The sequence below is a fragment of the Nyctereutes procyonoides genome, unplaced genomic scaffold (genome assembly GCF_905146905.1).
Source record: "Nyctereutes procyonoides isolate TBG_1078 unplaced genomic scaffold, NYPRO_anot_genome, whole genome shotgun sequence".
NCBI classification, from domain to species: domain Eukaryota; kingdom Metazoa; phylum Chordata; class Mammalia; order Carnivora; family Canidae; genus Nyctereutes; species Nyctereutes procyonoides.
Window position 1 is genome coordinate 57,075,615 of NW_026575043.1, and position 12,310 is coordinate 57,087,924.

The following is a 12,310-nucleotide window of genomic DNA, read 5'->3' on the forward strand; positions in this document are numbered from 1 at the left end:
GTGCCCCACCTTCACCTTCCTTGCCAGCACACAGTCTCATTTACTCTCTCACCAGGTCCAACAATTTCCTCAGAAGCTCTTTCTTTTCTTCCTCGTGCTTTTTAGCTGCTTCCTGCTGGCTCTGTTCCGCTTGGAGAGTTACTTCCCCAATACTCTTCTGCAGAAAGTTTGCATTTTCATTCGCCTTCGTCAGTTTCAGCTGTAATTCTTCTACATTTCTAGAATAAGGTTCAACACAAGGTGTCAGAGTTTTCAAAAGAATGCTTTAAATTCCAGAGTTACACTTGGAAAGATACTATTAATAATTGTATTAACGATTAGAAGTTAGGAGTAATTGGGCAGCCCGGGGGGCTCAACGGTTTAGTGCCGCCTTCAGCCCAGGGCCTGATTCTGGAGACCTGGGATCAAGTCCCACATCAGGCTCCCTGCATGGAGCCTGCTTCTGCCTCTGCCTTGTGTCTCAGCCTGTGTGTGTGTGTGTGTGTGTGTGTGTGTGTGTCATGAATAAATAAAATCTTAAAAAAAAAAGTTAGGAGTAATTAATAACATCTGAAATAAAAAAAATGACCTGGCTTGCCCTGAAGACTAATTTGAACAATTGAGATAGTTATAAATACATTATTTAGAATGACAATTACTATAATTGTGAAGGTTTATTACTTTGTGTCAGTAGATCAGTAAGGAAAAATTAGCGAAAAGTAACTTTATATGAGAAAATGAATTATTTAGTAAGTTTCAAAAATTTTAGCAGACTAGATTATCATAAACTCATTCTAATGTCACCTGAGAACAGAAGATACAAAAATGACAAGTGCTAATTTGAAGATCTAGCTTCGAGACACCCATGTGGTTCAACAAGATGTACAGAAGACATGGGACACAAATCCAGAGAATGGGCTAGGAGAAGACTCCGAGAGTAGAGGAGGGAAACCGGGATGGTCCCTCTGAGTCACACATCTGCCGAACACCCGCAGAGCTGGAGCTCTCCACCCACAGGCACCATGCCACAACCACCTGTGCAGCTCCACCCACCTCACAGCAAGTCTGACCACAAGTGGTCAACCAAAGCCCTCTCACCAACCCCTTGCCCCCTGACACTGAACTGTAGGGGCGCATGGGTGGATGTAGACCTAGCTGCCAACTAGTCACACTTTCAGAATCATGGGTCTCAGAGCCCTAAAGTGTCCTCTAAAACTTCTTCCCTTACAAAATAAAACATTTGATTTTTATCCAGCAGCTATTCAAAGAAAAAAAGGATCAGAGCAACAATAGCCTCAGAATAAAGAAAGGAAGAGAGGTGAGGACAATGGAAGCTATAGTGGTGAAGGGCTGCAAGGGCTCTGGGACCAGCCTGCCCAAGTCTGAAACCACAGGCAAGTTACTTCACCTCATGAAGCCTCAATGCCTTTCTCTTCAAGATGGGAACAAGAATACACTCACCTCCCAGGATTACTATGAGAAATCAGAAAACACACTCTACTATAGCTGTCAGCATAGTGCAAGGCACACACCTAGTTAGCCTGTAATACAGTTACCCTTCATTACATTGAAACAAGTTAAACACGTTAGCTGCCTGTGAAAGATGTTCCAGCCCCTGGTAAATTACTACCTTTTCTTTACAAATCATCAAGTCTACAATACTATATTACTCAGAAGTCTCTATAGCTGATTTAAGGGTACACTCACATACTGACATAAAGGAAGAGCGACAGGAAAGTTTAAAATAGAAGAATCATGAAATTTTGACTCCCCTCCCTCCTAGACTGCACTTCAGAGGTGAACCTAAATCAGGAGCCCTTAAAACCATTCATACGTACCTTTTTTTATTTTTTAAAGATTTTATTTATTTATTCATGAGAGACACACACAGAGAGAGAGGCAGAGACACAGGCAGAGGGAGAAGCAGGCTCCATGCAGGGAGCCCGACGTGGGACTCAATCTCGGGTCTCCAAGATCACACCCTGGACCGACGGCAGCGCTAAACCGCTGAGCCAACCAGGCTGCCCCATACGTACCTTTCTTTCAGACGTAACTCATCATTCATTTTTGTCAGCTGAGAAGAATTGTCTCCGGACATCTTCATGATTTCTGCAATGTCATTTTCTAACTTTTCCTTTGCCTTTATCAACTGTTCTTCTCTTTCATCTCTCTCTCTAAATTTTGCCTCCATATCTGAATATACATAGGAAAAAAACAGCACTGTAGTGTTATAGTCAACAAAAATTTACTGCCTGTGTCCTGTATTCCAAGTTTTGCTCTGGGGATATTTGTACATAGCAATCTCTGCTCTCATAAAAATCATATCCTAGCCAAGAAGACAGACAATAAACTAGATTTTTTTAAAACCCCACAAATAGCATAAAAAGTGTTAATTCCAAAAAAAAAAAGTGTTAATTCCTAAAAAAGAAAAAAAAAATACAAGCAGAGAAAGGAACTAAGAAGGAGTTGGGGAGGCTAAAATAAAATCTCAAGCAGGGCCTCTCTGAATTGTGACATTTTAATAAAGACCTGAAGGAACTTAGGGAAAGCAAGTGCAAAGGGTAGTAAAAGAGGCAATCAGAGAGGTAACAGGGCTTGACAGTGTGACTGCAGTTTTTTACTGAGGGAAATGGGAGCCACTGGGTGATCTCGAGCAGAAAAGTGACATGACTTAGCAAAAGGACAGCTTTGGCTGCTGTGCTACAAATGGACTGAAGGGGACGAAGGCAAAAGCAGGCTGAGTAGGTGCCCAGCCATTGTAGCAGCTCAAGTGAAAGAAGATGTTGGCTTGAATGAAGGAGAGTGGGCAGAGTGAGAGGAGTGGTGATGTGTGGTGGATTCTGACTTGTTTGAAAACACAGCAGAGAGGATTTGCAGATGTTACTGACACCAAGAAAGTATTTTATCCTATTATACCACATTAATGAATGAAGAAGTGAGTCCTGAATAGATGTTACTGTAATTTACTACAGTTATCTCAAATCCTAGGAAACCTACTGTACTCAGTGTTTAGGAAACAGAGACATCTTACCTGTTAAATTTTCTCTCAACTTCTCCAATTCAGTAGACAGTGCATTAAACTGTTCCTCCTTTTGGTGTAACTTATTTACAGTTTCTATTGAGGATAAAGTTAAAAGTTTAATATATTTCATACTTAGTATGACATCTAGAGGTTGGCAGTCTTACGACCAAATCAAATCACAGCCTTGGGATTTGATAGGATAGAAATACTAAAAAAGTCCCATTACACATGAAATCACTGTGTAATGGATCTAGAGAAGCAAGCATGCATCTTTTTTTGCCTTCTCATGTCTGTGGATTAGGCAAGCACCAGGTATCCCTTTCCAGGCCTCTCTTTCCTCTTTCTAGCTAAAACTCAATAAAGTAATCAAGGACTAAAGATTCAGTAAAGGAGTATTTTTCCCAAAGTATACTTAATTTTAAGATGAAACAAGCTTTTAGTCATACGAAGAAAGAATTTAATGGGAGTTTGAGGCTTCAGGAAGCCAGTGCAATCTGGCATGACCACGTGCTGCAGAAGCTTCCAGAAGAGTGGCAGCAGACTATAAGAGCATCTATTCCATGTACTCCAGAGGCCAGCTCCAATCTGAGAATGTGACATTCTCTAAAGCCATACTTTAGTAAAACATACCTTGCATGCTTCTCTGAACAGAGACTGCCTCCTCTGAAGCATCAGCAAACTTTTCTTTCTAAAATTAAGAATTGGATATTCAGAATAGAAAGACTTCAAACTATAGAAATAAGTTTCAATTAGTTATAACTACAATACTATCTACTTTTTGTGACTGATTTTGTTTCATCAAAACTTAAGACATGTAGACACCAAGTACTACCATATGCATACTGTGCATGTACATGACACAGGTGAACGAGATTTACATCTACATCTGTACACGTGTGTGTATACAGAAGCATATGTGTTTATGCATATATGTTGCACATGTGTATGCTTTTTTCATGTTGCTACCCTCAGCACAACATCTCTTCAGAAATCTGCCTGAGACAGTGGTCAGAATTCTGATATGTTTTATATCTGAGAGTAACCAGAGACTAATATCTTGAAACTGTATCAACTACCTCTTAAACCAAAAAGGCCCACTGCTCACCTATTCTTTTCTAAACACAAGAGATTAAAACAAACAACTGCTCTCCTGGTTTCCCTGAGATGAATTCTGAGCTAGATACACCAAGAAAAATTTTAATTAGTATTTCTAACCATTTAGGATTAGGAAAAATATGGGCACACAAGCCACACAGGTCCACCAAAGTCTAAATGCTGTCCACCTGTGTTATTCCCACAGAGTTAAGAGGCAAATTTTCTCCTCAGAGTACACAGAGGTATACGCTAACTTACAAGAAAAGTAAAGCATCCTGAAAGTTTGGCGGGGAGAGGGAGGAGGCCAGAGAAACAGTATGGAACTCAAAATACATTTTCTTAACGGATATCATATTAGAAAATCGTGATTTGCAGGCCAATTTGTTCTCAAAATGTAACTAAAATACTGTATATCAAAACTGTCCAACATACCATCCACCATGATGGAAATACTTTATCCTGTGCCATTCAATATGGCAGCTACTAGCCACACACAGCTATGAAGCACTTACAATGTGGCTAGTACAACTGAAGAACTGAATTTTAAATTTTATTTAATTCATTTAAATATATATAGTCATATAGGGACAGTAGCTATGGTAATGAACAGGCAGCTATATATTTAACGTTTGAAAAACTAGAAACTCGTAATATTGGCATTAAAAAAAAAGCAAACATTCACCTCTAGTACTAGCACAGAAGTGTAATAAGTGGGGGGAAAAGATGGTATATGGAGGGATCTAAGACAAGCGTCCCTTCCTAACTCATGTTGCTCTCACTCAGTTTCTCCATAAGCCTACAACCTTCCCTTCCCGTGATGTGTGCTTATGGTTGTCAGTCTTTACGAAGTTCCATTTCTGATGCAGGAAGAAGGGAGAATAGTTGAGAAAAGGTAAGGGAAAAAAAATGTCTTACAACTAACTTGTAAGGCAAGAGGACATAAGTTGAAAAGAAATATAATTTCCTGAGGAGGAATAAACGGAGTTGGAAGAAATGGTTCCTTGAATTTGTTGAGTTGGACAGCACCCTGCCATCCTGACAGGGGGTGCCAATGGTCCAGGACAGCTCTCTCTGGAGGGCTGTCACAGGCAGGTAGGAGCGTAGCATAAGATCTCATTATAAATGAAACCTAATGTGTTGGGTATATAACTTGGGAGTTCCCTGTGTTTAGCAAAACCAACCAATAGGCCAAAAAGCCACATTCACCATAGTCAAAGGATAGATTTAGAAAAGAAAAAAGTAATACCTACCTTTATTGCTAGTTTGGGTTTGATCCCATTCCCTTCGAGCTATTTGTCAGCCAATGACTAATACACTCAATTTAAATCAATACTTTGAAAGAGAAAGGAAAGAGGTGCAGTACATTTGTCTTTACAGAGATTTTTGTTTTTGAAACAGGAACCATTCAAACAGCTAGAAACCCTGAGACACAGATTCCCAGCAGGTACTTACCAAAATCTGAAGTTCTTTTTCCAAAGCCTCTTTCACTTGACTGACTTCACTCAAGTTTTCCTGAAGGTTATTAAGTATTAGATCTTTCCCCTGCAGCTCTCTGGTAATGCTACTAGCCTACCATACAGAGTAACATGGTGCAAAGCAAATGAACAAAAGGAAACAAAAAAGAATGAATGAGAAACACAAAATAAAACAAATATAAAAACATATGAGAAACAAACACAACCAAACAAAACTCAAAGAAATAATGGCATGGGTGTTTAAAAAAAAAAAAAGTCATTTTTCTTGTTGTTGTTAATTCTAAGAAGCCAATGACTTTTCCCAGTTTTAGATAGGATGATCTGACAATTATTTAAAATAGTCAAAACAGACTATTTTTCTATATTGAGATTTGGAATATCAGAATAATCTAAAGCAGAAAGTGCAGATGCTTACTTTCTAAATGGGTAAGTTAGTCAGCACTTTCATTTTCTGCACTTTAAAGACCATCAAGCAGGAAGATACACTGTTATTTTCTCTTTTTTAATTTTTATTTATTTATGATAGTCACAGAGAGAGAGAGAGAGGCAGAGACACAGGCAGAGGGAGAAGCAGGCTCCATGCACCGGCAGCCCAAGGTGGGATTCGATCCTCGGTCTCCAGGATTGCGCCCTGGGCCAAAGGCAGGCGCCAAACCGCTGCGCCACCCAGGGATCCCTATTTTCTCTATTTTGTATACACTTAAAGTAGTTCAACATTTTTTTAAAAAAATGTTAATGTACTAGACAACAGTCATCAGAAATTGGTTTTCATAAAATTTTGATGTAAAAAAGGTTGACCAACCTTTAGCTACATATTCTCTACAAATTAATTTTCATAATTTGTTTATTATTTTGGGTTCAAGTGAGGAGATTTGAGAGAAACTTCCTGTAATTAGCCTCTTATTTTTTTAAAGATTTTATTCATTTATTCATGAGAGACACAGAGAGAACACAGAGACATAGGCAGAGGGAGAAGCAGGCTCCTCACAGGAAGCCCGATGTGGGACTCCATCCCAGAACTCTGGGATCACGCCCTGAGCTGAAGGCAGACCTCAACTGCTGAGGCACCCAGGCGTCCCAGCTTGTCACCTTCAACTAAGATTACTTAGCAATTTTTCGGTTTGTCCTCACATCTCCCTGTCTAACCTTACAACCCTTTGCCAAAGAAGCAGCTTCTCCTGCAAAAAGCTCAGAACATTCCGCCTCAGGATGCTGGTGCCTCACCAGTGGCAAGGGGACTAGGAGGGAGCATTCATTCCTCAAACAGTCCTTAAAGATGAAGATGACATCTGACAAGGCTAATTAGAAAGAGATATTGCTGGCAAATGTTTCATGCAATTTCCTATGCCTTGACCAAAAGCATACTTGTCTTTCTCCAAAAAGGCAGAAAATAGAATGCGTTCTCACTACGGCATAGGAGAAGCTCTCCAATGGGACGGAAATGGTGATGCAAAGGGCTCCAGGCTCTTAGCCTTATTTCGCTATATTACTTAGCACAGCATGTTAATTTACAACAGTCAAGTGGCACTCAGCATCTACAGTGTGCCTTTGTATATGATCTTATGAATAGGACAATGACATTAATGGGAAAGGAATAGGAAATAATAATATAATATGCATATAATAATATAATATGCTCCTTTCTTGTCTATTCCTTCATTTACCTTAACACCATCATCTTAGGGAGTTCTCTATTTTAAAGAGATTACAGGGGTATGTGGGTGGCTCAGCTGGTTGAGCGTCCAACTCTTGATTTTTTGCTCCTGTCATGATTTCAGGGTTATGGGATCAAGCCCTGAGTCAGGCTCTGCATTCAGCAGGGAGGCTGCCCGAGATTCATTCATTATCTCTCTCTCTCTCTTTCTCTCTCTCTCCTCCTCCTCCTGCACATGTGCTTTCTCTCAAATAAATAAATAAATCTTTAAAAAGAAATTACAGACTAGAACCAAGCCTAAACAGATTAAAAAGCATGGCCCAGAGACAAAGTCACAAAGTACCCAGATACTAGGAAACCAAAATAAATTCACCTAGTTGAGCCATTATTTTCTCTAATCTCCTCAAATGAAACCACACTCAAGATAGTCAGAGGACACTGCATGCCACTGGGCAACCTGCTAACACCAAACAATCTGCTGTAATTAAATCTGGAATTTGGAAGATGTATGAGCTCCACTCAAAAGTGACATAAAATGCAAAGTGATACTGACAAACAGAAAATAAAAGGAATGGAGGACACCAATACAAACCTTGCCACTCTCAGTATTCTTTTCAATCTCTAAATTTTTAATCTGTTTCTCAGCTGCCTCAAGCTGCTGTCTAAGTTTCTTGATTTCCGATTTACCTTCGGAACTGGCTTTCCGAAGTGCATCAAGATCCAAGAGCTTTTCTTCGGTAGCCTTGAGCTGTGATGTAAAATTATCAATAACCTTGGTTTGTTCATTGCATTTGGCTTGTAGTACCTCTAGCTCCTTTACCTTTGTCTCAGCTTCCTGCAATTTGCTTAAGGTGTCCTCCATCTCTACTAGATGCTGGTCTTCCGCTTTGTCCAGCTTCGCCTTGATGGCTTCCAGGCTGCTCTCCTTCTCTTTAACGACTGCCATCAGCTTACCCCGGAGGGCTTCTATCTCTTTAGTGTGAGCAGACCTTTCCGAGTCTTGTTTGTTCTGAAGATTCTCTATTTCGTGCTGGTAATCTAGCCTCATCTTCTCTATCTGTGTTTTTAACTCCACAAACTCCGTGGTCTCCATTCCGACCCCCTTGCTGAAGGACACCTTCAACTCTTCCATCGCCTGTTGGTGAGACGCGATGGCCGTCTCCAGCTTGGACTTCCACAGGGCTATCACATCCGAATTCTCCTTGTTGGCATGATCAAGCTTGCTTTTCAGCGACTCATTCTCTTTGGAAAGCTTCTCTGTGACAGCCTGAAGAGCCTTTATCTCCTTCTGATGTGTTTCTTCACAGGCTCCAAAATGCTCCTTCAGAGAAATGATTTCTCTCTGGTGGTCAGCATGGGCGGCTTCCAATTTTTCTTGCAAAGAACTTATCTCTTGCAAAAAGGAGAGTGACATGTCAACATCCCCAGCAGGCTTATGGGACTCTAGCCGCCTCCGCAACTCAGCTACCTCCTGCGCTCTCAACGCTAGGTCTTTTTCTAGTTCCATTATACGGGACTTTTCCGACACTGTAGCCACCTAGTAACCGCAGTCCAAAGAAAAACAAAGCATGTAAATAACCAATCACTGACGATTTTCTTTAACCTTGAAGCTCTTGAAGAACTCCCCAACCTTGGGCAGCCATCGAGCTACTGAGAATGCCCACATGCTCACCCACCTCTGCCATCGTGGAGGAAGTTCAATTCTGAGAGCTCTAAAGTCATCATCTTTGGCAAACTTCCACTATGCTGATGGTCAAGGAATTGAAAACTGATATGGAATATAACTTACTCCAGAATTATTTTTTTCCTCTAAGGAAATGTAGAGAAGTGCCCGTCAACTGAGAGTAAGTTAATGGAAACAGTAGCTTTCAAAATTCTCAGAAATGTCCAGCTGCTGGAAGACAGAATTCTCTTCATTTTACTTGGTTTTCCCCTACTCTGCTTCACCCAGCATGTATAAATGTTCACTTATCTAATGCAGGTGATTTTAAAGACCTGTGCTATCTGGTAAAGCAGCACACATGGCTACTGAGCACTGCAAATGTGACAGATGGTGTATGTGTAACATATACAGATTTTAAAGACTCGGGGGGAAAAAGAACATAAAATATCTTAATTTTTACTTATTACATGATGTAACTACCTTACTTTCTGATTACAGGATGAAAGGATATTATTTTGAATATAGTGGTTTAAATCAATTATTAATTTTACCCGTTTCTTTTTATCTACTAAAAATGTATGTTAATGTCGGTGGCAGAGAACTTTCGATTATATACATGTGGTTGGTATTATACTTCTGTGGGCTACCACTGGTATAGAAGGTGTGAAATTACCTATCAAACGTTTCAATGAATACCAACATTAGCTGTAGAATGAAAGCTTTATCTGGATAATGAAGAAATAATTTACTAACCTTTTCTAAAAAGACAAAATAAGAACAATTACTTACCTGTAATTACATATGAGAATCTTTAGGGAGTCCCCTTTTTGGTTTCTATAATTCTATTGGCATTTTAATATACATATCTTGTTCCCCTAACCCAGTGGTTCTCAGACATCAATCTCCTGGGATGCAGATCTAAAAGGCAGGTTCTCACTCCCCCACGTTTTGATGTTATTTGAGCTCTGGGACAGCACCCAGGAATCTGTTTTGTTGTTTGTTTTTTAAACAAACACCCAGGACTAGAAAAAACACTTTAACTTGTGTCCATTTATTCTTAAGCAATTATTTCCCTCTGATACCTGTTAGCCAGCCAGTGTAGTACACAAATTATGTGGGAATTGGTTGCTTCAGGGATAGAAATGAATGACTGGACTAACCTAGGAAATAGAAGGGAACGTGAATGATTTAAGAACAAATTTCAAGAATCCAAACTCCTCCAGGTGGAAGGCTCCTCTTACCCAGGGCCTCTAAAGTGATAGGTGGGTTTCCTTCGCTTCCTCTGCCCACCTGCAAACTGTGAGACCAACAAACACTAACTTGTCCACAAAAGACCAGGAAAAGAAAGCAATCAGTCTCTGAAACCTGCCTGAGGGAGTCATTAACTATTTCAGAGCTGACTGTAACTAGTGTGCTTCAGGGTCAGAGATGCTCCAGGTTAAAGATGTTTCTTTACATACTTTCTTCTGGGGCAGGCAGTAGGGTGTCCAAGAGTTTGTTGCCACAAAGCAAGGTCTAAAACATTAATAAAACCCCAACACTGCAAGGTCTAGAATGTAAATAAATCCAATAGGACAAGAGGTCTTTATTAGTCAATGTCAAGTAAAAAATAAGTGAAAAAAAAGAATAGCGTGATTATACTGTAGCATTTCTATAGCTCTTCCATTTTTTGTTTTACTTCCCAAAGTTTGCCCTCAAGCAAAGCTGTGTCTGCCTCTCCCACCAGAGTGAGGTATCTTACTCTTGCGACTTTTCTGCAGTAGTAAACACCTTGCTCATCAACTGGACATATTGGCTCAAAGGAATTCTAAAGCACTTCTTAAAAGGATGGTAGGTGATAGGAAACACAAGTGGTTCATGGGCTAGTTTCACACTTGGCCAAGAGTGAGGATCAACAGAAGGCATTAATTTCTTATAGAAAGGACACAACCTGAATCTGGAATAGTTGGATAAACCATGCTATGAATAGATGCCTTCTTACCCGCAAAGAAGAAAAAAACAAATAAAAAAGGGCATCTATCCAAGCTGTTTGCTGACAAAGGTACATGGGAGGAGTTCACAGGTTAAAAAAATATGTATTGATAGATATACGTATACATCTCCTTGCTTCAACAGCTATTCCAGTAAAAGAACCCAATCTTATCATCAGTCCCTTGTATTTCCCAGATCAAGTCATTGGCTCTCAGGTAACAAAGAAACATTACCAAACTACCAGGATTTTTTCCTTACCAAATACACAGGAGATACCTTTACTTTTGAGGCCAACTGAGAACATTTTCTTTCTTCTTAAAAAAAAAAAAAAAAAAAAGCTTATGATTTAGAGAAGAAAAATTAATTATCTAGATTTTTAGATCAGTCAATGATTTCTCAACAAAAGAAATTTCTACAAATACAATAATTCAAAAGAAAAAAAACAGGATATCAAATTTGATCAGAGACAGTAATTTTTGAAATTATGTAGTTAAGGATCTGGGCAATTTAACCACTGACAGTCAAACTTGTGATTTAAAAGATATACGTAGGGATCCCTGGGTGGTGCAGCAGTTTAGCACCTGCCTTTGGCCCAGGGCGCGATCCTGGAGATCCGGGATCGAATCCCACGTCAGGCTCCCAGTGCATGGAGCCTGCTTCTCCCTCTGCCTATGTCTCTGCCTCTCTCTCTCTCTCTCTGTGTGACTATCATAAATAAATAAAAATCTAAAAAATAAATAAAAGATATATGTACATACATGTCCTCTTATATGTAAATGAGTTGGATTGTTTATTAAATGTTTTAGCACAGAACTACCTCCATAATAGAGAGACTCCACCCTGTGGTGGTCAAGAGCACAGACTTTGGGGCCAAATGTTCTAGATACAAATCCTGGCTGCATTGTGACTATTAGCTGTGTAACCTTGGGCAAATTATTTAATCTCTCCATCCCTCATCCTCATCTGTAAAATGGGGACACTGCTACCACCTCCCTTGGGGTTTAGGTGAGATGAAGTAAGTTAACTGGTGCAATGCTCAGAATAGTGCCCAGCACCAAATAAGCACTATATAGGTGCTTTAATACATAAATAAGTAAAAACGTGACTGATGCATTGGCTCCAAGGGCCAGAGACAGTGAGCTGGGGTTACAGGAAGCCATTCTGTTCTCAGAGCACTTTTCCCTCCTGATCACTGAGATTTTCATCTACTGGTGACAGAAAAGAGGGAAATGCAAAGACAGATCAGGTATCAAGAAAAAAAAGTCATTCAGATGAAAGTCCTTAACTCTCATTCAAAAGATCCAGTGTTTCAATTCCCCCAAAAGGTCAGGGAAGAAGGCAGGAAGAGAGAAGCGAAGTAAACAGTAACAAAAAATTATTCAGAAACCCCTGACACTGAGAATATGAGAACAAGAGGACAATTGACTGCTTGTGGCAAAACTGGAGAAATG

General features: G+C 39.9%; 1 protein-coding gene across 7 annotated transcripts in view; it reads right to left on the bottom strand.

Annotated features, from left to right (window-relative positions):
* The window catches only part of CLIP1 (CAP-Gly domain containing linker protein 1), a 127,582-nt gene that overhangs the window by 42,984 nt on the left and 72,288 nt on the right, over positions 1 to 12,310 (bottom strand). For all 7 annotated transcript variants that reach the window (XM_055322817.1, XM_055322813.1, XM_055322818.1 and 4 more), the window contains 6 exons: positions 7,818 to 8,762; positions 5,549 to 5,665; positions 3,632 to 3,689; positions 3,011 to 3,094; positions 2,016 to 2,172; positions 53 to 218 (listed from right to left, as the gene is read on the bottom strand). In XM_055322817.1, the coding sequence (XP_055178792.1) occupies positions 53 to 218; positions 2,016 to 2,172; positions 3,011 to 3,094; positions 3,632 to 3,689; positions 5,549 to 5,665; positions 7,818 to 8,762 (1,527 nt within the window). The remainder of the gene's footprint in view (positions 1 to 52; positions 219 to 2,015; positions 2,173 to 3,010; positions 3,095 to 3,631; positions 3,690 to 5,548; positions 5,666 to 7,817; positions 8,763 to 12,310) is intronic.